Source organism: Acartia tonsa, chromosome 6, assembly GCF_053477335.1.
Source record: "Acartia tonsa isolate MP-2025a chromosome 6, ASM5347733v1, whole genome shotgun sequence".
Classification (NCBI taxonomy): domain Eukaryota; kingdom Metazoa; phylum Arthropoda; class Copepoda; order Calanoida; family Acartiidae; genus Acartia; species Acartia tonsa.
In genome coordinates this window covers 34,924,616-34,952,001 of record NC_137265.1, presented here as the reverse complement: position 1 = coordinate 34,952,001, position 27,386 = coordinate 34,924,616, and the positions used below count along the sequence as shown (strand labels likewise).

Genomic DNA, 27,386 nt, shown 5'->3' with positions numbered 1-27,386 from the left:
TAGGGCGGGGCTACTTTATATTTAGACACTACACATACTTAATACACATATTTGAATTAGTTCTTATTGTTGCTTGAATGTGTGTGTGTGTGTGTGTCTGTGTGTGTGTGTGTGTGTGTGTGTGAGTGTGTGGAACCACTCAATGTGCAACCTTGAACCATACCCTATTTGTAAATATGTTTGGGGAGGGGGGGGGGGGCAGGAAGAAGATAATAATATTTGGCGGGGAATTTTAGTAAGGCTGGATTTTAATGCATAAAGGGAAGGTTATTAGAAGGACAAAGTTAGTTTACGGGGGGGGGGGGCAGGGGGGATCAAGGTAATATTATAGTATCATAAGTATGTAAGGGGAAGGGGGAGGAAATGGTATATTATAGAACTATATATATTTATATTTATACAGGAAATGCTTAAGATATTTTATTTTCAACAATGGGTTGTGTACTTAATGTATATTATTACTAACTAAATTTGTCAAAATTAAAGGCTTTAAAAATTTATACAAAAAAATTAAAAATTTTACATATAAAGAATTGACAGTTAGCAAATTTACGGTTTATTTATGCTTGGTTGAACTATCCCCTTTCTTTAAAACTGAAATAATTTACAAGATTTTTTTTCTTTGTCTTTATCATTAAAGCAGCATATCATTTTTTGTACATATAAATGTAAACTATAATACTATGAATATAGGAAAAATTTTAATTGGCAGAAAAGTTGGACCATGGAAAGAAAACGAAGTTGCGGGTTTCGTCATATTTACAGAGAAGCTTTTCTCCTATTTCTAGTCCCCGCGGAGGGCTCTAGCCCTAAGAGGCAATCATTAACATTTACTTAACCTAACCTGACCTAAAATAAACTTTCATAAGCTACGATGAAACCCGCTGCTTCGTTTTATTTCCATGAACCGAAAAGCTTAATGTAATGTATTTTTTTTGGCTTTTAGCATGTTACATTTTTTAAAGTCCTTTGCATGATGTGGCCTTTATTATAAAAGTGTATTGTTTTTAAATTTGACCCTCCCACGGCCTTCTAAATTGTAACCCCTTGTGTGTGTGTGTGTGTGTGTGTGTGTGTGTGTGTGTGTGTGTGTGTGTGTGTGTTACTCCTTAACATTAAAATTGCACCCTTGAACCACCTCCAAGAGTACAGAGATAGCACAATTGACAATAAATTAATCTTCCCCCCAAATTTTTCGTGATAAACTATGCCTTTTCAATAAATATTGGGGGAATAAATGAGTTCATATTAGTTTAAAAGCCATTACCCTTTCCTTTGAAGAGAATAATATCCAACAACACTGAATACAACAACAAGGGCTGTGCTGTTGTTCTGTGCAACCATCACCGGAAGTATATAAACAGTGTTGTTGCAGGGGAGGGGGGTGGACTAATTATCCCCCCCCCCCACCCTTCATGCACACACACATTCTGATGACCCTTTCATAGTATTCCAACAACCCTTCCTCATATGTGTGTGTGTGTGTGAGTGTAAATTCAGGAAATAATCGCCAAGGTTCCCCACCCCCCCCCCCTCCCTCACACACAAAACCAATTATCCCCTCCCCCACTTCCATTTGATCACGTAAAATGGCCTTCCTTCTACCAGAGTATATAGTAGATAGAGGAGTTTATAGTATGATGATAGTGTCCTGTGTGTGTGTGTGTGTGTATATGTGTGTGTGCGTGTGTGTGTGTGCATGTGGCCTTTATGCCTTTACCCTTGGTGGTGCCAAAATATCGGCCCATTTGTGCCTATCTCTCCCCCTTTTAATTCCTTTACAACAACAAACCCAAAACCTATTCTGACTTTAAACTTTTGTTCCTTATGATATTGTATATGTATTTAAAACCTGTTTTTCTTACTTTATGCCAAAAACATCTGGTTGAGATTTGCAAAAATTATTTGCCATGTATTTTGCATATTTTGTGGGTAATAAGTATCTTCCTAATTTATTGTTGATTTGAAATATTGTAGATTCAAAAAAAAGGATTGGTTTAAAAAATGTAAAAATAGATGATTATCAAAAAAAATCAAATCAAGTTTTTATAGTTTTGCAAAAAAAAGGTTGTCTGATGCAAAATTCTTTTATCTTTGTGTGTTAAATGCATGCTTTAATAAACAAGGACGGTACAAAACAAAATTTTATAATTTTGTAGGAATTTTGAGGGACAAGACAATGGACGATAAATTGTTGAACAAAATTACTCCGTCTTTGGATTATAATTATTTGTTGAAAAGTTTTGATATTCAAATTCAACCCATCAAGATTTGATAAAAATCCCCAAAGTTTTTATTTCAACCAATGCAAGATCTTGTATTATAGAACTTTGGGGACCAGTATAAATTACAGCGCAATATCCCAATCCCTGCCTGCATATATTGTGGAGAGGACACACCAAAAATATTTGCTAGTAACATGTCAAGGGTACAAAATACATATCTCATGGAAAAAGACAGATTTTTCAAAAATTTTTTTTGAAGATTTATTCTCAGCAAAACCAAGACGCAATTTATAGATTAGTAAATGTTAGGTATCCTTTGAAATAAAGTAGTAAGTTTTTTTATCTGAAGCTTTAGACCTCGGAAATTGCTGGTCTGTATAGGTTGTAAGAAGATTTGTTAATGTATTGGGGTGGTTTTAAGCTATTTTCCTGACCTCCCCATCCTTCCTCTAGAGGCTAGGGGAAAAACAACTAGTATCAATAAAACTTGCAATATATTATTAACAAGTTTATTTTTGTCCCTTATCCATGAAAAAAAAATCTTTTTTTATGCATCTCGCCTAAGAATTCAAGAGTGAAGGTTGCTAATTCCCGCCACCTTTTCATACAGTCATAGGACAATAGCAGTTGAATTAATCTTCCCTACTAATTTTATGTGTTCGAATTGCCTATGTTTAAAAATGTAATTTTTGTTTTTTCAGTTGAAAAAAAACTAAACTGCAGTTGAAGGGATTTGATGACCTAGTTATCTTAAAATTAATTTAAATCTTTATATTTTGGAAGCACCTGCTCTATAACACATGTTTACAACAAATTTTAAGTCACTTTCCAGTATGGCTTCGAAACCGTTTAATATCCGCTGGATTAGAACCAGTTGATCTCAGCCATACTGAAACCAAATATAACATCGTATTGCAGACAATTTTTCACAAATATTAATATAATTATCATAGAATTAATACCAGTTGTTAGCCCGGGACATCGGCTCATCTGAGTTAACAAAACTGGGAATACTCTTATAATGTTTACTTTTACTATCCGCGGAAAACTGTTTATAATACGTTGCGATAAATAAGTAATATAATCTTTTAATATTTGATATTAATAAGTTAATCTTTTGGCTTGTGGTCTACGTATTTAAAAAGCTTAATATAACGTCTTTTTCAAATATTTTTACCTTCATATTAGACAAATATATATATATGTTATACCAAGAAGGATCTCAAATTACATTTTTAAAAATTGTGTCAGTTAGTTGAATAGCAGATGTTATATAATCTATCTTTTTTTACAGGAATCGTAAGGGATAGGACATTGGAGGATAAATTTATGTACATCCGCATTGATGACACAAAATTTATTGGTTGAAAAGTTTAGAAACTTCCAGTTAGAACCATCCAATCATGATTGGGAAAACTTTCAATACCAGGTATAATTTACAGTCCAATGTCCCCTCCCTTCCTGAATATTTTCACTCTCTTTTTTCAAGTTAAATTTTATAATGAGGTCAACATAAAAATCGATCCATTTTTCTACCTACTCCATATTTAACAAAATGTCAAAAAGTTTCAGGGAGGAAGGGGACATTGGACTTCAAATTACACCCCCGCTGCCCAAATTTTTACAACCACGTTATCTTGTTCGTTGGCTTAAAATTAAAACTTTTGGTCCTTAAAGTTTAATTTTGATTACTTGTTTTCAAACTTTTCGACCAATAATATTAATCTATAGAAAGGGTAATATTGTTCATCATCATTAAGAATAAATATCAATTTATCATCCATTGTCTTATCCCGTAAAATCCCTACAAAAAAATTTAAGAGCATTATTTTAAAATTTAAATTTATTTAACCATATTTGAATTCGACAATTTTTGGTAATGCATCCTAAAATTTAGAATTTGATAAGATTATTTAGAGCATAAAATTTATTGAAAGGCAAAAAATTATTGATTGACCTCGATAATATTATAATTATATTTTCAAAATCCTCCTTTTTTGTAGTTATAACAACAGAAGTACATCTAAGATAATAAAAAAATCCCCTTAACTTAAAAAAAAACTTTTAAAAGTATTTTAAGATAATTTAATTTTAAAGAGATTAATAACCGTCTAAAGAGTCCTAAAAAGGTATTACATGTCAGGGAGGGATGGGTCATTGGACTGGAATTTATACTGGTACCCAAATATTCATAAATATGATTTCTGTTTTTTTTTTCACCAGAAATTTTAATCTTCAGAAGGGGTGATTTTGTTTATTTTCCTTGGGAATGTGCATAAATTTATGCCCTTAAGATCCCCATGAAGTATTACATGGCCATGAAAGATTAAAAAAGGCTTTGCCTAATATGTGTGTAAAACGGTTAGGGCTTGCTTGTAATTGTAAAGAGTTAAATAAAATATAAAACATACGCAAGCACATCTGCTTATAACTCCCCCCCCCCTCAAAAAAAGGGCCATGATCAAAAGAGATACAAGAACAGTAATGTCCATAAACAGTGTATTAAAAAAAAGGATTCTTAAGAATGAATTTTATGTGTTTAGGTACTTTGAAAGTTGTAAGTAATCAAAGATCCTTTCGTTAGTTTGACGTTTAGTCGTAAGGCCAAATTCAAATTTTAAAGTAGCTTCGCTACTTCATATCAAGGGAATATTAACATTTTTTTTCATATTTAAAGGTGTAATGTATTTTTTTTTTGGGAGGGGTGGAGAGATTTTTGGGTCGGATTACATAATGATAAATGCTTGTCTGCAATGAATATTAAATCAGGAATGATGGACATGAAATCAATCTACCCCTCAAACTTTTACACATTTATTTCGCTAAAAGCTCATAATAAAAAGAATAAAATTGAATGATGATTTTTGAGATTTAAATTCATCACCATATCACCATTGAACCCTTCCTTCCCAGATTTGTTAGGAATTTATTTAAAGATTTTTTGTTTTTGAAATTCATTGTTTGATTTTAATAAAAAGCTTATTTACTAAGAGTATGAATTACGTTAGGGATTTATTATCTAAAGATAAACTTTTCTGCTATTAAATGCAATAATCGTACAATCACATGCTATTGAATGTCGTACATCTCTGCCGTATTGAAAAAAAGCGCGCCAAATTTTGATGACAAAACAAAAAAACGCGGCAAAATGAGGCCGTACCTGATTATCAAAGAGCCCGGATAGTCTGACAGTGAGAACCTCGAAGACACAGGACTTGAGGAGGGTCACTTGGTCGTCGTGCTGCAAACACTTGAAGCCGGGGATCAGCTTGGCGAAGGTACACACCTGCAACAGTTAAGATCTCAGTAACGGCAATAAGAGTGACAATAAATGCAACGTCTTAAGTAGCGCAGCGATTTTCAGAATTGGCTATTGAATTGAATACAAGAAGTGTATTATTAAATTAAGTAAAACACGAAGGGTTAATTAATTTTCCAAAACTGCATATAAGACTATAATACTCTTACAATCAAAAAACACCCTTGACCCCAGGTTTAACTAGGAGCTGTTTATTCAAAATTACAAAACGAATAGTTGCAAAATTAATTAAAGCATAATTTTTAAAGTAGTGAAACCTAAAATATAAATATTTTAATGACCATTTTAAAATCAAATTACTATATAACAAGTGGGTGACTGATTTTATTTGTTAGCTGTAATGTTAGAAAAAGTACGAGGTAGGTATTTGCATTCCAAATTAATATCTCATTCCAAAAGTGCATCCCCGTTGTAGGACTGTCTGTTCTACTTTTATATTCTTTTACATTTTAGGATTATCAAAAGACTGTCTATTTTACTTTTATATTTGTTTTCTTTTTAGGTTTATCAATCAATTACAGATACATATTAAGCTATAAAGACCTTTTTGCCAGTTTTTTTTTATTTCAAAGGTTAAAAATTTTGGTGTACAGTCTTTTTAACCTTCTGTATGACACAATGAAAATAGTCCAAACGAAGGAAGGGATAGGGCCATGAAAGATAAAATAATCTTCACTCCCAAATGTTGTCACTACCAAAGCAAAGCTTTTTTTATAACACTTTGAAGGAAAAATTGATTTTTCTACAATTGTACTATCTCTCTATCCCTGCTTAAAACGACAAAATGCAAATATATGTCCAAAGTATTTTTTTCAATGCTGGAAAAAATGCTTTTGTTACACACAACTAACTTTTTACATTAATAAAAATCATGGCCAAGGCTGTTCGTTCTTAATCAAGGACATACGGACAGTCTCTAGTTATGGAGTTGCTGCACTAGTTAAATTTGTTCCAATAGCCCCTCCCAAAATTCGCAAAAAGTAGTAAATTTCCTACCTGTCTAACGTGGTCCATAAATCTGTCTGAAAATTCATCTAAGAAAGACATTTCTGGGCTTCCCTTCAGTGGACATCTCTGAAAAAAAAGAAAAAAACATTAATATAAGTTATTGAATTATGTATTTTTTGACTGAAATACTTTTTGACTGATATACTTTTCTTAAGGGCATAAATTAAAAGAAAGGGGAAGTGAAAAGGAGGTAAAAAATGGGCAGAGAAAGGGAGAGAAAAAAGGGAGAAGAAAAGGGGAAGAGGTAGAGAGTACCAAATATAGAGCAGTGTTAAATGATAAAAGTTAGAACAAACACAATCAATTATAAAGTTGCTTCGCTCTCAAAAAAATTATTTAATATTTCGAATTGTCCCAGACTTTTGAAAATTATTAACAAAAATGTGATAAAATTAACTCTTTTTTTATGCATAAAACTATTTATAATAATGTGACCTTTACTCCTAGACAAGCCAATGTCATATTTTTTATTCACTTCACTCACAGGGATTGTAAGGGATAAGACAATGGACGATTAATTATAATAAACTAAAATACCCCTTTTGTAGACAAAATTATCACTTGAAAGATTTTTATACTTCGGGTACCAGTATGATTTACAGTCCAATGTCCCCTCCCTTCCTGCTGTTTTTTCCCCAATCTATTTTATTTATAAAATTGTTAGTCTAAGTGTTAGAATATTTTGTGTTTAAGTAATTTAAATGCGCCGCAGACAAATTCATAAAATAGGAAATTCCTTAAATTTGAAGCTACTCTATGAATTTCTGTATATTTTTTCTAGATTGACTATTTTTTGTCTATGGACAACTTTGTATGTCTATCTATCATATTGGTTGTTTATATACATATCTATCCATACAGTCTATATATCTATCCATAATGTATACCTATCTATCTCTGCTTTGTGTGTATCTATCTATCTATGCCTTTGCCTGGCCTCTAAAATTCAAGTTCATTGACTCTCTAAATGCTTCAGCTTTACACTCAGTGAGGCCACAGGGAGAGGGAGAGAAAGAACGAGAGAGAGAGAGAGAGAGACAGAGTAAGGGGGAGGGGGGTTCAGGTACAGTGACCTTCTCAAAGTGGCCTCTCTTTCTTTCTTTATCTCTCTTCCTCCTTCCACTTATGAAATAATAAAAGAACTATGAGTTGGGGGGGGCGTGACAAAGGCACAATATTTGTTGCTTTACTCATACTCAATTTTGTCACGAGGTGTAGGAAGTTCCCCCCCCCCTCACCCCCACCAACCTTCCTGAAAATTTCAAGTTCAATTCTTTATATTCATTTACATAATTTTTATTCATTTTTTAATCCAACTTTAGTGTTGATTTAATTAATCTAGAAATTTATTTTTATTGTTTACAAGTAAGGTTTCTTTATTTAGATTAAGCAATAAATCAAAGATTTATTTGATCCTATGCATATAATTGTACTGTATAAAGTACAATTTCCAACCAATTATGAATTATAAATCATATTATGGAATAACAAAGTTTGACCTTCGCTTTTCATTTTAATCCTTGTTATACATATATTCAGATTGATAAAAACATATCAGACGAGAACTGGTGATATTCAGGGATAAGACAATGGCTGATAAATCGATGTACTTCCCTAAGATGATACACAAAATCACCCTTTTTGTATATTAAATTAGTGGTTGAAACGTTTTAACACTCAACTTAATGAACTATCCAATTAAAATTTAATAAAAGTCCTCAAAGTTGATAAGCCAACGAAAAAGAAAACGTTATTATAAACTTTTGGGAATAATGTAATCAACAGCCCATTGTCCCCTCCCTCCCTGGGTGATATAGCTTTCATGTTCAAAATATTGATTTTTAGTAATGTTATAATTTTGACAAGGACACCCAGCCGTCATTAGCTGCCCATAACAAATGATTAATAAAGAAATATACAATTCATGTATTCATATATGGTAATACGTCCTTCAGAGGGGGAAAAATAACTTTTTTACATGTTTATATAGTGAGGGAGTGAAAAAGGGGTTTTTCTTATTTTGTAGATGACCCCTAAAATGTATTACCACCCCTTTTTCAATACGATGGTTGTACCCCTAACAAAAGTAAGGCCACTTTGTGTGTGTGTGTTGTTGTGTTAAAATAATCTTCATTGAACGAACCACCCCCTAACCAAGGTCTTTTTTAGACAAAGAAAAAATGTTTTATTGTAAAATTTATTTAGACGATTTTTTTATTCAACAAAATTTACTTTTATGTATTTTTTATACAAAAAAGTGAAAAAAAGTAGAAGAGCGTTGAACCTTTGAAAAAAATTAGGCAAACTGGTTTTACTTATCCAGTTGGCCTTTTGGCTATTTTATGCTTTATTATGAAGTGCAAAATACTTGTATATTGTGTATGTGTGTTTATGTGTGTAGAAAGGGTTTAATAAATGAACAAGGAACGTCCTTGGCTGCTGATAGTTAAATGACCGAGAAGTTAATAAAATGGTTTTGCAATACCATTTTGAAATCGATAGCAAAAGAGCTTTCTTATTTAAAAACAGTTACAAAATTTTAGTTTTTTTAGTAAAACCGATTTTTTGAAATTGTACATTTATTCAAAATTGTAATTAAATGACAAACTTAATTACAACTTCATAATTAAATCCGCAATCTATTTACATAAAAAATTAAAAATATTTAAAAGTTTTATATGTCTACCGAGGCGAAAAATATCATGGCATTTTTACACGTGTTCATCAGATTTTTATTTGTTTTTAAAAACTTTTTATAATTATTTTCATGTCACTCTGGGTAACTAAATAACTACGAATAATAAATGTTTTATAAGATTTAACTTTTAATTGCTTTGAAAATTTATTTTTCAAGTTTAATTGAAAAATTCAGCTTACTTGAGTTTTATGAAAATAACGTTGATAAAATCACATTCTTAAATCTAAAGTCTGACATGCTTTTGAATAAAAAAAAACAATTTAAATATTCCCTATTTTCATTATATAAATAACTGCAAAAATTCAATTTTAGGAATTTTAATGTTTAAAATTAAAAACATCAATTAAATGGGGATTTTAAAAGCATTAACAATCTATTTTAAACGTCCACAAACAAAGGGTGTTTTTCGCGGGGTATTTTTCAATAGATTTATACTAGGTCCCCAAGGTCAACCAAGTAGCTTTAAACTTTAAAGCCAGCTGGCATATTCTAACTGCCATTTTTTAAATCTTAGATTATTCAAATTTAATTTTAACAAACTTTTTTTGTTTTATTATAAATTAAAGCTTAGATTTATGTATTTTTTATATAAATAAATATATTTGGATGTAATATATTGGGGTGCAACTCTAAGGGTGGGGGGATGATTATAGACGTCTACAAACTATAGCAAAGCAAGGTCGAACAAATAAAGGAACAAAAAGACGAGAGAGAGAGGGTGAGATGTGGATTTATAAACATCAGGGGCTGGACAATGGATGATAAAATAATACTTAGTTGTATAATTTACCCTTCTTTTAGTAGCTTGTTATTATTGGTTTCAAGAATAATCTAACTACAATTGTCCTCTCTCTAATTTTTACATACATAAATAGGGTGAACTGTTTATTGATTAAATATTTTAGTTATCCCCCCTCAATGAATATTTATTTCAATTTAATGCATAAGTACTTTTTAAGCAGGGATGGCTTATATGAAGAAATTAAAGCACATTTGGTTTAATAATAATAATCATTTAATGAAATATCCCTTTGGATATTAATTTTGATATGAAATATAATCTTTGATTGATAATGACAAATATTATCATTTGCAGCAAAGCTTCTCTATAACTAGGTGTTGTCTATCTGTCTGTGTGTCCTCATGTAGGGTTTCGTCCTTGTATTTTCAATGTATAGATATTAAAAAATTATTCTTTAATGATAAATTAAACAAATTGTCTGTGTGTGTGAGTGTGTGTATGTGTGTGTGTGTGTGTGTGTATTTATGTGTGTGCGTGAGTTAAGTATTGTAATATCATATTTCTATGATTGATGTATTAATACATTTTTTTAAAATCAAAGAGATAACGAAAAATATTTATCCATGGAATAAATATTTCTTTTTAATGTCTTTTGTATGATAAAGGGAGGGGAATGGCAGAAAATGATGATGCTAAAAACCTTGAGAGTTTGGAAAGATTAAGAGCGAGAAAGAATGAGAGAAGAAAAAATGAGAAAGGAAAGAGAGAAAGATTGAAGAAAAAAGTAAGAGAATAAGAAAGATGGAATATGGTAGCAATGATACATCTACACACACACACATAAACACACACACAGATGAAAGAGGCTGTGTAACTCCACTCCCAACGGAGATGTGAACCATCAAGGTCAGGTAAATGTGTGTGTGTGTGTATTTCTGTGTGATTGTGTGTGTGTTATTCTGTGTATTTCTGTGTGTGTGTGTGTATAAGAGTACAACAACCTTCAACCCCCAAGGACTGGGCACACATGCAGGGATCAAAGGGATAGGACAACTTACGCCAAATCTATCTTCCCCTCCAAATCTTAATCATAAATAGTTTTCTGAATTATAATACAATTGAAAGCAAAAAAGTTTAATTTTCAAGTCAATTGTCCCCCTCCTCCCTGGGACATTTGGTTTTAACTTGAAGAAAGCACACCCAAAAGTACTCTAATAAAAATATATATGTTTAAATATAATAAAATAGAAATTATTACTCTATAATATAAACTATTTTGTCTATGATATATAGAAGTAAAAATAAACAACGTCTAGAACTCTTTTTAAACAAAAATTATGTGTTTATCTTTTAAACAAGCAATAACTTTTTATACTTAATTTCAATATAAAGGTTTTAAAAGGTTTTATTTTTTGGTATTTAAAGAAGTAGCCATGAAACTTTTTGGATTAGTCTGAAGGACTCAGATATACTTAGTGACAAATAGCAAAAGCCAATATTTATCGTTCATTGTCTTATCCCTTTAAATCCCTAAATAAAAAGGGTCATGTGAAAAGTTAAAACAAATTTTACGGTATTTCAACATTTTAAGATATAAATCATATTTAATGAACAATTTTGAAGATTTTTATAATATTATAGTTGCGCTACTTATCTTTATTACTATATTGTTAAAGTTAGAGTAGTTATAGCAAACAAATAAAATGAGATAAGACTAAATTTACGTTCAAGGTTGAGTTGGAACATTTTTCATTTTTATTTAGAAGATTTTTTAAAATTTACAAAAAATGATTTTATTTTTTTTAGATTTTAGATTTTTTATATGAATAATGACTCAAAAACATTTTATCTTTAAAATTAAAAATATTATTTTTTATTTTGTCTTCTTTTAATGCATAGTACATGGTGATAAGCTTTAATGTCAAACCTTTTATTAAGTTCATGATGACAACAATTTTAACTAAAACCTTTATTCAAATCTGTAATTACCATGCAAAGGTGGTTGTAATCTATTTTAAATGAATTAAATAAACCGTTTGAATATTCAATATACAACATACATGTATATCTAATTTGTTAGATATAATCGAATAAAATGTACTTATTTTATTTTATATACAATTATAAATATGTTTTGAGAAATAGTAAGAAGTTTTATTAGTTACCAACTACATTAAAGTAGAGTTTTTTAGTCTTAAAATAAAATAAGATATTTTTCTAGTATGGCTTCAAAACCGATTTATATCCAATGGATTAGAACTGTTTTCATCCATACTGAAAAATCATGTTTGACATCGTATTACAGACAATTCTACGAATATTAAAATTAATACTAGTTTTGTTAGCCCGGCTCATTGAAGCTAACAGAACTGGTTTAAATCTTACAATTGTTTATTATAATATCCGCGGAAAGCTGTCAATAATAATATACCATAAATAGCACCAGATCTCGTCCATGACTAGAGTATCCATAAAATAAAGCAAGGTGGACACATAAACAGAAAGGAAGTACGCCTAAATAACCTTTAAAGTAGGGCTAACACAACAACAAAAGAAGGGATGTGCAACAAAAAATTAAACCATATAGGCATCTAGGATAGATAATAGATAGATAGATAGTAATTATGCCCCTTCCATTATATCTTTGTTGTTTACCAAACCCCCTCTCCCCTGCGCCCCGAAAATTTAAAACTAGCACAACCCCTTAACATTATAATAATATTCAGCTACATTCAACCCTTAGCGTCTGCATTTCAAGGTCCCTCTCAAGGTCGCCTGTGTGTCTGTGTGTGTGTCGTTCAGTGTGTGTGTGTGTGTGTGAGTATCAACTCTAAAACCACAAAGTTTAACCTTCGAAGCAAGATAGTTCAGTGTGGTTCTGTGTGCGTGTGTGTGTGTGTGCGTTTGTTCGCGCAACGATAGGGCACAATGCGCGTATACAAAAAGCACATAGCCAATTGAGATGTGTGCGTGTGTGAGTGTGTGTGCTTTCAATGCCTTAAAGGCAATGAAGAGATAGCCCTAGTCCTTTGTCATGCTATAATTGGTTTATATTCACAATAATAAAAACAGCACAAGGCATTTAAATCTGGATTTGCGCAAAAATTGCTTAGACGTAAAAGGATTTTATTTTGTATATATAAAAAAAATTAATTTCAGCTTTTATAATTGTCTAGTCTTGACGAGAGAGAAGGGAGCAAATCTTTTGTTATCAAAAATGCATTTTTTGAAAATAATTTTGTTAAAAATGTTCATTATTTTCAAGATTCTATAAACTGCAGATCCATTGTTAATTATTTGGCGAGACTATTCACAATATTTCATTGTCAATGCTTAAATTAAGATTTGATAAAATAAATTTATGTTATAAAACTTTATGATAAAGGATGTCTGATTAAAGAACTCGGCTCCAAGCAACGTGACTCTTGAGTCTCATGGACAACAAACTTAATCTACTGCTTTTGAATTTAAAATTACAAAATTTATATTTTTTACCCCAAAATGTTAACTTTTTATCAATTTTTGACAAATATTTTACATGTAGGAGTGAAAAAAGTAATATTGCTGAGAATAGTAAATTTTTTTTTGGTAGAATAAGAAAATATATTGTCTTTACCAGAAAATATCTTTTTTCTACAAATATATTGAACACAGGGACATTTTCATTCTTTTTATTCAACAGCAGATCCCATCTTAAGGGATAAGACAATGGTCAATAAATAGTGTACATCACTAATAAGATGGACAAAATTACACCTTCTGTGATTTAGACTATTGGTGAAAAAGTTTGGACACTTCAGATTTGTACAACCCAATTAATCAAGTTTTTAAGCCAACGAATGAGAGATCATATGTATAAAACAATGGAAGTTACAGTTCAACGTCATATAAGGATCTAAAAAAATAGCTTATAGAGCTGCTTTCTTTATATTAATAAGAAGAGCAGAAAAATGTGTCCTTGGAAGCAGATTAATAATTTACATATTAAGAGTATTACATATTAATATTATACATGAAAAGGTGGGGAGGGGGGGGGGGGGGCAGTTCTCTTGTTTCTTTAAAGCTGATTACTCAGTCCCTAATCTACTTATGAAAAAATGCATATTAACGTCTGAAGCAACGTTGTGTGTCTTTTTGTTAGTCTGAATACACTTTTTATTGTCAAATAAGCACAAAAATAATACATTTATATATACTATGTCATGTTAGATAATCGTACATAAAAAAATCAATTTTCAATGACCCTAAAAAAGATAATAATTGTTTGTTTTTTTGGAGGTCGACACGACATCATTTTTTTGTCCTGTTTGTGAATTCTTATCTAATTATTTTTTAACAGCTAAATTTTGTCACTCCCCACAGTCACTAATAATTTGACTATTCCCCCTGTTAACTGTTGTAGCTGTCATTATATCGACATAAGAATCACCAATGACCAATTGTTTAAATCATAAGACCACTGTTATTACAAAGGGATCTAAAGGTATAAGACAATGGCCGATAATTTGATGTACATCCCCAATGATGATACACAATATTACCCCTTCTGTAGATTACAATTACTTTTTGAAAAGTTTGGACACTCAACTTAATTAACCAAACAATAAAATTTCAATAAAAGTCCCCAAAGCTGTTAAGCCAACGAATAAGAGAAAGGGTACCATAAAACTTTGGAGATCTAATGTTAATGTCAATACAATATTTAAGGTTAACATGGAATGTCTGACCTAAAATTTTTTCTCCAAAAATTAAAATTTGTTCTTCCCAAATTGGCCAAAACTATTGGGAACAAACAATCACTTAGTAATCTTAAAAAAAGAACAATAAAGTCTTTTTTTAAAAATTGTTAAGCTAGATTATTTTACAAGCAGCTTATACAGGTTAGATATTTAATATTAGGTCAATAACTAGAAGTTTTTTTTTTAGTTGTTGAGATATTTTAGAAATATGATATGATATTGAGAGTAAATTTCAGGGAGGGAGGGGACATTGGATTGTTATTTCTAATGGTACCCAAAGTTTTAGGATAATTCTCTATTGTTAATTGGTAATTTTATTAATTTCCTAATTTTTAGCCACAATTTTCATCTTCAGAATGGGTACTTTTATTTTATAATTGGGGATGTAATTTATCTTTCTTTGTCTTATCCCTTTAAATCCCTGCAACACATTCGCAATAATACATACAGACTGACACACTTTTTATTACTAAAAAAGTAATATTTTTCCTAAGAAAACATTGTGTCTAAGCAGTGTATAAATTTTGTATCAAATGTCTCTGGCGATTTAATCCAGGAGTAGCGCAGCAATAACAAGCTTTGACCTACTTATATAGTAGCTTTGCTAGTCAAACTTACTGACCTAAATTAATATATTTTAAGGGGGTTATAACCAATTTTAAGGGGATTGAAGTTAGACGCTAAAATTTGTCAAATTTTGCCAAAATTGATGGATGGATAGGTAGTTAGAGGGACAAATTTTAATTTTTAGCCAACTGTCAATTTTGAAAATATTGACTTTTAGGAAAATTGATTTTTATAATTACTTCCCTTTTAAGGAAAAATCGATAAAAATGATGGCTTATAAATTAACATTAATCCACCTTTAAGTGTTAAACATGGCAACCACAGAAATTAATTATTTTGTTTACATTTTACAGGGAAGATTCCCCTTACAATAAAGTTCTCATTAAAACAATTACTGTTGGGGAAAAATAAATTGTAACCATATTGGCTAAATGTGTAAAAAAAAATTAAAAGGGGTTGTGGGGGGGAAAAATGCACATTAAATGTAAACATAAACATACTCATACATAAATATTCCCCGGAGGGTTAGTTAAAGGTGGGGGTCATAGGGGGGGGGGGGGTATATATAGGGCTAAGGGCTCTTTATATATTTACAATTAGTATAAATGCTACTGTATATATACAAGGGGTGAAAAGAAGAAGGGTAGAATAAGAGCGTCATTATTTCTCTCTCTCTCATTCTCTTTCTCATTCTCTCTTTAGGCCAAGGACGGAAGAATTGGGGAAAATTAGGGCAAATTCATCCCCCTCCCCTCCCTCCCTTGCTTGCACCCTCTCAAACTTAAACTTGTGCTAACATCAGAAATATTGGGATAAGACAATGGCAGATAAAATAATATTTCCAAAATTTTTAAATGTGAATTTCTTCTCTTAGTAGATGTTAAATATTTAGGGAAAGAAAGACTTGTAGATTAATTTAACAACCATTATCCTTTTCCTCCCTGAGAGAACGAGAATATCCCTTGAAATATTCTACTTTTCCACCCTTCCTCTCTAAACTTAATGTGTCATCGCTTTTGTATGTTGACCCCTTTTTCCATTTCCATTGCCACCCCCTCCCCCCCCTTATCCCCGTACCCTGGTAACCTAAAAACCCTTGTTAACGCATTATTGGATGACACGACACCAGACAGTCCGAAAATGTACAAATGCAAACAATAACTAAAATACTGCTTCTAAAAGTTAAACTAACATTTGGTTTTATAAAAATTTCTGTATTTTGTACATTCTCTTACAAAAACATATTGTAAACATTTGTAAAACACGAAATAAAACTTACATAATGTACAAAATCGGACCCCAAATTTGCCAGTCACCCATTACATAGTTTCCGGGGTTAGGCCAAGGGTGCGAAGTAATAATTAGGGGTTGGAAAATTAGGCGAAGACATACTTAAAAAGAAGGTCAAATTGTAACATAGTTCTGTGTCGTAGGCTTTTAAATACACAATTTATTTAAATATTTAGCAGAACTAATCTTGATTGTATTGTTAGGTTTTCATTTTCTTTTCTTATTAAAGAGATTATTTGCTTATCAACATAGGATCCCCTTTGCTATATATATATTGCATAAATTAGATATGCAACTATTTATGCTACTTATTACATAAAAGAAGCTATGATTTTATATAGAAAAACACTTTTTTTGTGTTAAGCAAAATTGCTTTACAATACTTTAAACAAGTACCATAATTTTAAGTATTTCATTAACACAAAAATTATCTAAAATTGTTCCTCTATAATTATTTCCAGGATGGGAGACCAGTTACGTGCACGCCGTCCATCCTGCACCGTGCATCAATGATCCTAGGAGCTACACCAGAAGAGTCCTACTGTGCTGGAAAGGTCCTAGGGTAGATGCCAGACTGAATTCTGGTCACTTCCCCCAGTTCAGGGGGTTTGGGTGGGGCTAACAATCCCTCCCTAGAAAAAACCTGCTTATGTTCAACCCGCACAAAGTAATGACCAATTTAACTTTGGGCTCGGGAACGAAGTAGAGGTTGGAAACAACAATATGATGTTTGGCTGGGAAACCGCTAACGGACCAGTCAGGCGGATGATTCTGAATTCCCGCAGACCAGCAAAAATTTGCACCTGGAATGTTCGGACAATGTTTCAGTCAGGCCAGACAGAAAACATTTGCCGAGAAATGCTAAAAGCCAAGGTTGACATCCTGGCTATCACCGAATCAAGGTGGACAAACAATGGAGAGTTTAAACATCATTCTGGCTTGAAAATACTATACTCAGGTCATATGAATGAGGATCTAGGCCATAATCAAGGGGTGGCTCTTATGCTGACCAAGCAAGCAGAGCAGGCCATGATCAGTTGGCAACCCCATGGTCCTAGAATTATGGAGGCTTATTTCAAATCCTCAGTTAAAAACATCAAACTGAGAATTATAGTAGCATATGCTCCTACAGAACAAGCAAATACAGAGGTCAAAAACGAATTTTATGACCAGCTTGACTCTGTATTTAAAAATGGTCATAAAGAAAAGGATCTGACCATGCTCCTAGGAGATTTCAATGCTCAAGTGGGGAGTAATAATGAGAATTTAGAAGAAGTTATGGGCAGATATGGCCTAGGCTTAAGTAATGGCAAGGAAAATGACAATGGTGATAGACTTGTAAGTTTTTGTACTGAAAACAAACTTGTCATTGGTGGAACCATCTTTAAACACAAAAAGATTCATACTGCCACCTGGAGATCACCAGATCAAAGAACCTTTAACCAGATAGACCACATATGTATATCTAGACGCTTTAAAGGTTCTCTCCTTGATGTCAGGGTTGAAAGAGGACCTGATGTTAATTCAGACCATTATCTTCTATCTTCTAAAGTTCGGCTTAGATTTAAAAAGCAGGACACAAAGCCTAACCCCAGGAAGAAATATAATTTAACAACCCTCCAAAACTCTGAAAAGTTGCAAGAGTTTAAGCTCACTCTAAAGAATAGATTTGAGTTGCTGACTCTTCAAGAGGAAGATGGAGTGGAAGATATTTGGCAAGGTATCAAAAAAGTTTATAATGATACCAGCCAAGAAAAATTAGGTTTCAAAAAGGCTAACCAAAAGCCGTGGATCACTCAAAGATCCATTGATCTCATGGATCAAAGAAGAGAGGTAAGACAAAAGACACTCTCTAGAAACTCTCCAGAAGATAAAGACCTGTATAAGAGGCTCAGCAGGGAAATCCAAAAAAGTGTCAGAATTGACAAAAAAGAACACTTGGAAAACCTTGCCTTGCAAGCAGAAAATGCTGCTAATCAAAATAGAATGAAAGAAGTCTATGAGATTACTAAGAGCATTGCAGGCAAAGTACACAAATCAGGATCACACATCAGGGATAAGGATGGTTCACTCCTTAAAACTGATGAGGATATTCTAAATAGATGGGCAGAACATTTCACTGAACTGCTGAATCTTCCAGTTCCAGAGGAAGAAACTGAGATTCCACCCTCAGATGCACTTGACATTGACTGTCGAGCGCCAAATCTATTGGAAATCAAAGAGGCCATTAAAAGTTTGAAAAATAACAAGGCCGCAGGACCTGATAACATCCCAGCTGAGGTCATGAAAGCAGACCTAGACACATCTGCTGAGGCATTCCTACCTTTGATCACTAAGATATGGAATGATGAGTTATGCCCAGAGGACTGGAAAAATGGACATATCTCAATACTGGCCAAAAAAGGAGACTTGACCCAATGTGGAAACTACAGAGGGATAATGCTTCTTTCAGTACCTGGCCGTATCCTTAGTAAGATTCTTCTTAATAGAATAAAGAAGAAGGTTAATGAAAAGCTAAGACCTAATCAGGCTGGATTTAGACCAAACCGTTCCACTATTGATCAGATAACCTCTCTAAGAATCATCATAGAGCAATCCAAGGAATGGAACTCTGAGCTTTTTATAAACTTTATTGACTACAAAAAAGCATTTGATTCTTTAGACAGGAAATCACTCTGGAAAATCTGCCGACACTATGGCATTCCAGAAAAGATAATCAATATCATTAAAGCTATCTATCATAAAGGAGGTGGAAATGTTATGTATAAAGGTAAACTATCAACCTTTTTTGAGATTGTAACAGGTGTCAGACAAGGATGCCTTCTCTCTCCCTTCCTTTTCCTCCTTGCCATTGACTGGATCATGAAGAACTGTGAAAGCAATGATGGCATTCGCTGGCAGTTATTTGGCAATCCCAAATATTTGGGAGATCTGGACTTTGCTGATGATATTGCTTTGTTAACAAGCAATAGAAGTCAAATGCAAAGAAGGACTAACATGATAGCTGAAACTTCCAAGAAAGTTGGACTTGAAATAAATGTTCCAAAAACTAAAATACTCAGATTAAATGCAAACTCCCAAGAACCAATAACTATTGGAAATCAAATTCTTGAGGATGTTAACTGCTTTGAGTATCTTGGAAGTAAAATTGATGAAGCTGGAGGCACTTTGACAGATGTTAAAGCTAGAATTAACAAATCTAGAACAGCCTTTGCCAGCTTGAATAAAATTTGGAATTCCAACAACATCTCCATAAAGACCAAGTTAAGACTTTTCAAGTCAAATGTTCTGTCTGTTTTGCTGTATGGGGCCGAAACTTGGTTCCTAAACACAGCAGTGGTCTCCAAGCTTCAGACATATGTCAACAAATGTCTTAGGAGAATCCACAAGATCTTTTGGCCAAACAAGATCACAAATGCTGAGCTTTTAGAGCGCAGTGATATGTCAGACATCAAACTGACAATAAAACAGAGAAAATGGAGATGGTTGGGGCACACTCTAAGGAAAGGGCATGATGATTTAACCTATCAAGCCTTGACTTGGGACCCCTTCACAGGAAAAAGGAAACCAGGTAGACCAAAAACAACCTGGAGGAGGGAATTCCTTGAAGAACTGAGTAAAAAGAATTTTTCATCTTTCAGTGAAGCCTCTACTGAGGCCCAATTCAAAGATAAATGGAGAACCATTGTGCGTGGCCTATGCTCTGGAAAGAAGAGATAAATGGCGATGATGATGATGATAATTATTTCCTATTTCTATTATGCAAATAAGAAAAGTATATCTGTCCATCATTTATTATTTCTTATCCTATATATTACTCAGGGATCTAAAGGGATAAGACAATGAAAGATAAATTGATGTAGGTAAAAACAAATTTATCCCCTCTGTTGATTAAAATAATTCAAAATTTGAAAAAATTTTGATCAAGATTTTAAAAAGTGTCCAAAGATTTTTAAGGTAATGAATGAGAGATCGTATTAATACTATAAAACTTTGGGTACCAGTATAATTTACAGTCCAATTTTCCCCTCCTTCCTTGAGATTACCTTTAATCCTAAGCTTTTATTTTGATACCAACATACATAAATGAAAATGGATTATCTAACTGCTAGTCAAGGGAATATGGATTAACAATCAATGGGTAAACTTTCTGCATTTACGTAGATAGATATATCTAAATTTTACACATTTTTCTTATCTGAAAAAATTATATTTTTTGAAGGTTACTTAACATATTAAATTTCAATACAAAAACAAGTCTTAATATAATTTTTTGTCGGCAACTTAATATCAAAGTTTATTTTATGTACAACAAGAAAAAAACTTTGAATTTGATATCCAAAAAGTAAAAAAGTTTTATTATTCCAATTAGCAAGCCTGTTAAAAAGTGTTTGCCGCGCCCCAATGCATTTTTTTATATGCATTTAAAATGTCTGAATAGTTCCTAGTAATTGTAGACTAACATAAAATGACAGACAGACAAACAAACGTTGTACAGCATAAACATTTGTTTTAAAATGGGATGATTGAAACACAGATAGGTGTGAAATATCAAGGTGTTAACCCTCAACGGGGGGTTTACACTCCCCCCATCAACCCACACCCCCAGCTTTTGTTAAAACCAATTACCCTAAGGGGGCAGAGCAACAGCAACCCCCCACTACCTCCCCCACCTCCTTTTATAGCGTAAACAACAGCCTTACCGCGAAGGTCGACTTTGTATAGTATAGTTGCAGTGTTGTTTAAAAGGAAGTACATAAAAGTGTCATGCGCACCCCTCCCCCTGCACCCCCCCCCCTCACCACCGCAACAGCATATAGAGATGCTTTATAGTACATCTTACAACAATTTAAAGTGTTGTTGTTATACTGTTGTTGTTTGATGAGAGGAGGGGGGCAACAACAACGGTACAACACAACCACAAAATCAACAACAGTGTGTGTGTGTGGGACAACAGCCTTGACGTGTGTTGTGCCGTGTTGTTGGCTACACAAACTGGTTTTATCTCTCTCTCTCTCTCTCTCTGTCCTAATGATTTAAAGTCCTTTAAATTCAACCTTCGATGCTTAATATTTTTTTATCCTTAATGTGAATGTTTTTGATTGTTTAGCTTATCAAATGAAACATATCATTACAATAAAAAGACAATAACACAAAAAAAACATTAAATTCAATGCCATTTACATAAAAAATGCTTTTTTTCATATTGATTTTAAGGAATAAAAAAAGGATATACAACTAAAATAAGCAGAAATGAAGGGGACATTTGGCTGTAAATTTCACTGGTACCCAAAGTTTTATTACCACGTTATCTTACTCTTTAGCTCAAAACCTTAAATTTAAATTAATTGGTTCAAAACTATTATAGTATCAAAACTTTTTATCCTATTACTAATGAAGGGTTAATATTATCAATTATCTTCCATCGTCTTAACCCTGAAAATCAGACCTTGTACCCGTCCCCCCATAAAATTAAATTATTAATCCAGGTTACCAGAAATGGTCTACAGGGCCAACTGAACAAGAATAGAGCCTGTACACAAAAGGCGAAGGTTAGAATAGTTGTTCAAAACTAAAGAGAACTATACAATTAAGATGCTTTTGCCTTTTCTCATTTTCTCTCTTAGCCAAAGACAGAGAAACTTTCAAGTATGTTCACATAAAACATAAACTCATATCTTTGAAATTAGCCCAAAAACTTGACATTTTAAAACATTAAGAAATACTAACATTTTTAAGAGTATTAAGAATTTTTTACACCTTTTAAAAAGCTTTTTTAAATTTTTCATTTAACATATTTTTGTTGTAATGTGAGACAACTTTTGAAAAGTATGCCATAGTAAATGTATTGTATACCTAGTATAGTAAAGTCAGGGATGAGACAATGGTCAGAAAATTAATCTACCCTTAGTTTTTATGCAAGAAATTATGTTTTTGATACCTTGTGAATATTAGGGGGAAGGGTGGTAGTTAACAATGGCAAATAAAATTTTAAACAACAAAATGTTTCTCCCAATATATACAAGCTACCTAAATTTTGGGGGAAAATTAAATTATCTTTCATTGTGCTATCCCTTTATATCCCTGGAGTAAAGTATAGAAGAGTAGTAACCCTGGCCTAAACCCAGTTACACACTTTATATATATATTGCTCCATGCAAAACAGCTGGAAAATTGCAGAATAGAATATTTACAATAACATTATAATTGGACGAGAACTGGTGATCTAACAACAATAATGCTTAGTTAGACTTACATATGGGTGAAATTAAAATAGGAATACTTATAAGATAGGTTAACCTACTTAGTAGAAAGGCTTACCCAAAAAGGCATACTATGTACTGCTTCTAAAATTTGTATCTAAAAATTTTCTTATCATATTGAAGTGTTTTTCAAAATGTTTTACTTTTTTTGTCTTTTTTTTTGTGAAAAAAAACTTGTTAATTTGAAGGAACAGAAAATAGATTCTTTGCTGCAGTATTTGAATTCCCCCCCCCCCTCTCTTATAATCATGCATCAAGGAGGAGAGCTGGGAGGGGGGGGGGATATTTCACCCCATTACCCTATTTCTTATTTCAATTAGAGACACTGATTTACATTTTTTGCACCTTTTTTTTTAAATTGTGTTTTGAAAACAATTTTATTTGTTTACATTTTTGATCAATTTATGTTTTGCCGCTTTTTTTCGAGAGCTTAGTAAGATAACTTTAAGAATATTCTTTTTCTTTCTTTTTTGGTATAAAAATGTAAATGTTATGTGAGATTATGTCAGGTTGTTATTTCCATTAATACACACACAAACACACACACACACACACACACACACACACACACATACTCATACATATTAATGTATATATATATATGTGCAGAAAAGTGCATTTTGGGGGGAATATATTATAATAAAATTACCACTCCCCTCCCCCCATTATTTTTCTTTCATCATCATGCCTCCCCTCCCCCCAAAAAATTACAACCATCATACACGTTGATTATCATTTCGAGGTCATTCCTTACCTTATATTTGTTTCCTTTACAAATAATTATTTTTAGGTATACTTATCTAAGAGAAAGGAATAATAATAAACCTATTTCAAACCTATACAATGTCGCTGATTTGATAATTTGATAATCAGGCTACTGAACTAAAAGCTTATTAGGCCAGGCTATTAACAACTATTAATTTACCTAACCCATGCATATCTATTTTCGCATGTGTGTATTTGGGGGGTTGGGGGATATTTGTATAAAATGAATGAGGGAAAAACCATTAGGGAAAGAAATCTATAATGAATAACAGTTTGCATATTAAGTAGTGCAGCTACTCTACAATTAGGTTTCTATGCATATCATGGTACATTTATTTGTTCAATAGGCTATTATATTTCTTAGTATAATCATAAATAGCACTTCATTTTAAAATCTTAAATGTTATTAGTGCGCTCATTTTGAATATGATTGTCCTTGTTAATGTATTCCTTGCAAATGGGCCCTGATGACTTGGGAAATTATGAAAATTTATTATATGGGGGGGGGGGGGTATTCCCATTAATACCTATTTTTCAATCAATCATATTCTAAATATATATTGTAAATAATGCAGTTTATGTTATTAATGATTATGTTTATGTGCCTAAGTTAAGTTTAAATACATGGAAACAATAATATTTTAGTAACTAAATATTTTTCTTTCCTGTTTATTCAATATTAATTACAATTATGTCCATAAGTAGCGCAGCAATAACAAGCAAACAAATATTTAAAGGGATAAGACAATGGCGGATAAGTTGATGTAAGTACATCTCCAATAATAATAAACAAAATTACCCCTTCTGTAGATTAAAATTAGTTGTTGAAACTTTTGGACACTCATAAAAATCAACCAACCAATCAAAAATTCAATAAAACCCCCAAGGTTGTTAAGCCAACGATTAGGAAAACGTTATTATAAGACTTTGGGGACTAGTGTAACTACCAGCCCAATGTCCCCTCCCTTCCTAATAGCTTATCTAATTGTAATTCATGTTAATGTTAAATTAAGACAATTAAGTTTTTTTTTAATAGATACAAACATTGCATGATATGAATAAACATTATTTCTGTGTGTCTGTGTATGTGTGTGTGTGTGAACAAGGAAGGTATGTGTATAATATTATAAATATGGTTTTGTGCGTGTGTGTGTGTGTGTGTGTGTGGATACATTGCATTTATATATTTTTCACCACAAGGTCAAAATAAAGATCAACCCGAGAACTCCCTTCCTCAAAACGCCAAGGCCCAAATATCGTGCCTAAAAAATCTGCGAAAAAAAACTTTATTGAAAGAATAAAGATTTTTGCCAGGAAGGGAGGGGATATTGGAGTTTAAATTAGGCTGGTACCCAAACACTCTCTCTCATTCGACGGCTTATAGACTTTTGGTACTTTTCCACCAATAACTTTAATCTACAGAAGGGGTATTTCTGTTTATCATCATTGGAAATTTACATTAATCTATCGTCCATTGTCTTATCGCTTTAAATCCCTGCTTTTTATAAAAATAGAATTATCCATTACTTAATATTTTCAGAAAAAAATACTTTTTAGGCTTCTCTTATTTTAGGTTAGGTTAAGTTTATATACAATTATTAAGTGACCCTGATTGGCGAAATATAGCCTTCATATTAAGGCCATTTGACTTCTATTAATGTAGATATTTCTTTTTTTTTAGTTGTACCTTTCCTTTCATAGATTTAAGTTTATTATTTTAATGAAATTAACTTTCTTATCACTAAAATTTACCCAAAATATGAGAAATGATAATTAAAAAAATGTCCTTGATAGGCCCACAAGGTTATAATGCTAATCAAGGTTAAATTATATAAATAGCTGATAATAAAATTAAATTAATTAAACATGTTTTCACAGGTGATAAATGTAATTATTTGTATGATAATAATTAATCCAGAAAAATCTAATTTGCCTCTTTAATTCATTATAAAGTTTATCAAAAGTCAAAAGGAAATATTTTTTACTTGAAGCAAAATAGTGTTTATAAGGTGCGATATCACCAATTCAATGCTTCCAATGTTATTATATTGAAGAACTGAAAATGGATGTTTAAACCCCGTGTTAACCTTGGTGAGGCATGGCTGACTGTCAGAGTAGTCAAGGGCGATACAAATTGGTACAAAAAGTTTATATTTGTAATTCGTGTTCCGTAGATTTAATAAGAGTCAGGGATCTTTAGGGATAAGACAATGGATAATAAATTGATATATATCTTCAATGATGACAAACAAAATCACCCCTTTTATAGTTTAAGATTATTGAAAAGTTTAAACACTGTTAGTTTGTAGGCAACCAATCAACATTCAATAAAAGTACACAAAGTTTTTGAGGAAACAAATAAGATAAAGTGGTTATAAAACTTTGGGTACTAGTTTATTTTACATTCCAATGTACCTTCCCTCCCTGAGATTTAAAGCCCAACAAGAAATGTCAATCTGTGTAACTTTACTACACACAAAAACACACAGAAATAAACAAACATCACACACAAAAAGTACACAGGAATATAGCACCTTAGAAAAACTATTTCACCTTCTTTAAGATTATTGGCAAAACATGCTAAAATTTAGATTTTGCCTTGGTTAAAAATGTAACTGTGAAGTATTTAATAAAATTTCATTCAATTTTGCAACTTAATTTTAAAATAAGAATGATAATTAATTATGATGTGGCATAAAATTTATAATATTTAACATCTGTAAATAAATATTTGAAATGTGTGTGTGTTATGTGATGGCATTAAGGCGTTAAGGTCATTTAATTTGGTAAGGTCAATACAAGAATTATTGATAGATTCTCGCGTCAAAAATATGTCCATTTCAATCGTAGCCATTCCTCAATTAAGGGACGTCAAAGCTTTTATTTGTGAAGGGGGTAAAATGAGGTTTTTCAAAGGCTTGAGGGGTGGTTTAGATTCACCATTTAATGCTTCAAACCTTTTAATTTTATAACATTTATGAATATAAACTTTTAAAAGGTTTGAATGTTGACGTGAATTTTTGAAAAAAAATTAAAAATCTATGTTTCTCCACATCCGTATTTTTACTCTTTTTTTCTCGCTACATTTCATAAAAAATAATTTATTGACGTAATTTTAAGTTGATAAACATATTTTCAAAAGTAATATCCTATTTTTTCGGTTCCGTATTTAAAATAATTAAACCTACACATTTTTGTACTTTTCTCGCTTTTGTCTCTCCGTTAAGATCTAACTCACTATTCCGAGGAAGCTTTACAATGGTCCTGGTCAGGTTTGTAGCTTTTTTCCCAATGATTTAAGATACTTGAGGAGTAAAGGTCACTAAAAAATGTAAATTTTTTGAAAAATCTGGGACAATTTCATTGCTAAGTAGCGTAGCGGCACGGAGGAGGAAAATCCTACCTGTCCAGTGCACTGTGTCAGCTTTGGGCTGGCGTGGGCGCGCTCCACAAACGGCTTAATCTTGTCGACCGTATAGTCACAAGTGTCGTAGTGAGCGCGCACAATTGTGTCGATTATCTTGCGGTCATCCGCCATCTCGGCTCCCACGCGGCTCTCCAACACCTTGGCCTTGCTGGACTGCATGGCCGCAAGGATTTTGGCCTTCTCCCGCTTCGGCACTCGACCGAATCGCACAGCTGAAATAGAAAAAATATATTAGCATTTAAAATTTCAAAATGTTTGACTAACAGACAGACAGAAAAACTTTTCGGAGATCTATGCTTTTGAGGTTCTTGGGGACATACAAATGACTAAATTTCATTTTTGA

General features: G+C 32.2%; 1 protein-coding gene across 2 annotated transcripts in view; it reads right to left on the bottom strand.

Moving 5' to 3' along the window:
• The window catches only part of Eip75B (Ecdysone-induced protein 75B), a 164,215-nt gene that overhangs the window by 5,753 nt on the left and 131,076 nt on the right, over positions 1–27,386 (bottom strand). For both annotated transcript variants that reach the window (XM_080164520.1, XM_080164519.1), the window contains exons 5-7: positions 27,020–27,255; positions 6,541–6,618; positions 5,386–5,511 (exon numbers count right to left, since the gene is read on the bottom strand). In XM_080164520.1, coding sequence (XP_080020646.1) covers positions 5,386–5,511; positions 6,541–6,618; positions 27,020–27,255 — 440 coding nt within the window. The remainder of the gene's footprint in view (positions 1–5,385; positions 5,512–6,540; positions 6,619–27,019; positions 27,256–27,386) is intronic.